The sequence below is a fragment of the Verticillium alfalfae genome, genomic scaffold (assembly GCF_000150825.1).
Source record: "Verticillium alfalfae VaMs.102 supercont1.16 genomic scaffold, whole genome shotgun sequence".
NCBI classification, from domain to species: Eukaryota; Fungi; Ascomycota; class Sordariomycetes; order Glomerellales; family Plectosphaerellaceae; genus Verticillium; species Verticillium alfalfae.
In genome coordinates this window covers 145,215-146,004 of record NW_003315023.1, presented here as the reverse complement: position 1 = coordinate 146,004, position 790 = coordinate 145,215, and the positions used below count along the sequence as shown (strand labels likewise).

The window sequence follows — 790 nt, the reverse complement described above, 5'->3', positions numbered from 1 at the left end:
TCCTCCTGCGACGCCGCCGAGCCGCGCGAGGCCAAAGTCGCACACTTTCAGGTCGCAGTTGGCGTTGAGAGCAGGTTCGAGGGCTTGAGATCACGGTGGAGGACGTTGGCCGAGTGCATCGCCTTGAGGGCGCGCAGCGTCTGGTAGATGAAGTACTGGCAGTGGTCATCGGAGAGGTCCTGGGTGCGGATGACGCGGTGCATGTCCGTCTCCATGAGTTCCTGGGCTTGTTAACCGTGCTCGCTCGTCGTCCCGGGCGCCCATGCTGCTCAGCCTACCTGGATGAGGTACACCTCATTGAACGTGTCGTAGCCGCGGGGCTTCTGAATGTCGAGGATGGAGATGATGTTCTCGTGGTTGAAGTACCTCAGAAGCTTCATCTCACGCAGGGTCCGCAGACAGAACATGGAGTGGTCGAACGGGGTGATCTTCTTGATGGCGACCTTCTGGCCCGAAGGCTTGTGTATCGCCGAGCTGGGCGGACGCTTGTTAGCGAGGCGGCGGGAGACGTTGGGGAACGCGCGACAGGGGAGGCGAGACATACCAGACGACACCGTAGGCGCCCTCGCCGACGACATCCTGGATGTCGTACTGCTCGCTGACGTTGAAGGAGATCTTGCGGGATCCCGAGGGATTAGGAGCGTTGCTGCGCGACATGATTCTGGTGCACGACGAGCTTGTTGGGGGTGGTCGTCTGGTGTAGAGGAGACGGCGTCAAACTGATGGAGGATCAGGAGCTATGCAGTCTGCCTAAATTATATGGTGTTGAAGAGCCCGTCCTGGTCGCTGC

At 60.1% G+C, this 790-nt stretch overlaps 1 protein-coding gene across 1 annotated transcript; it reads right to left on the bottom strand.

Moving 5' to 3' along the window:
- Positions 1-47: 47 nt before the first annotated feature.
- On the bottom strand, positions 48-657 carry VDBG_09728 (mitogen-activated protein kinase; the record flags this gene model as incomplete). The annotated part of the gene is made up of 3 exons (XM_002999962.1): positions 48-221; positions 279-474; positions 545-657. 3 exons carry the CDS (start codon positions 655-657, stop codon positions 48-50), a joined length of 483 nt encoding a protein of 160 aa, XP_003000008.1.
- Between the last annotated feature and the right edge of the window lie 133 nt (positions 658-790).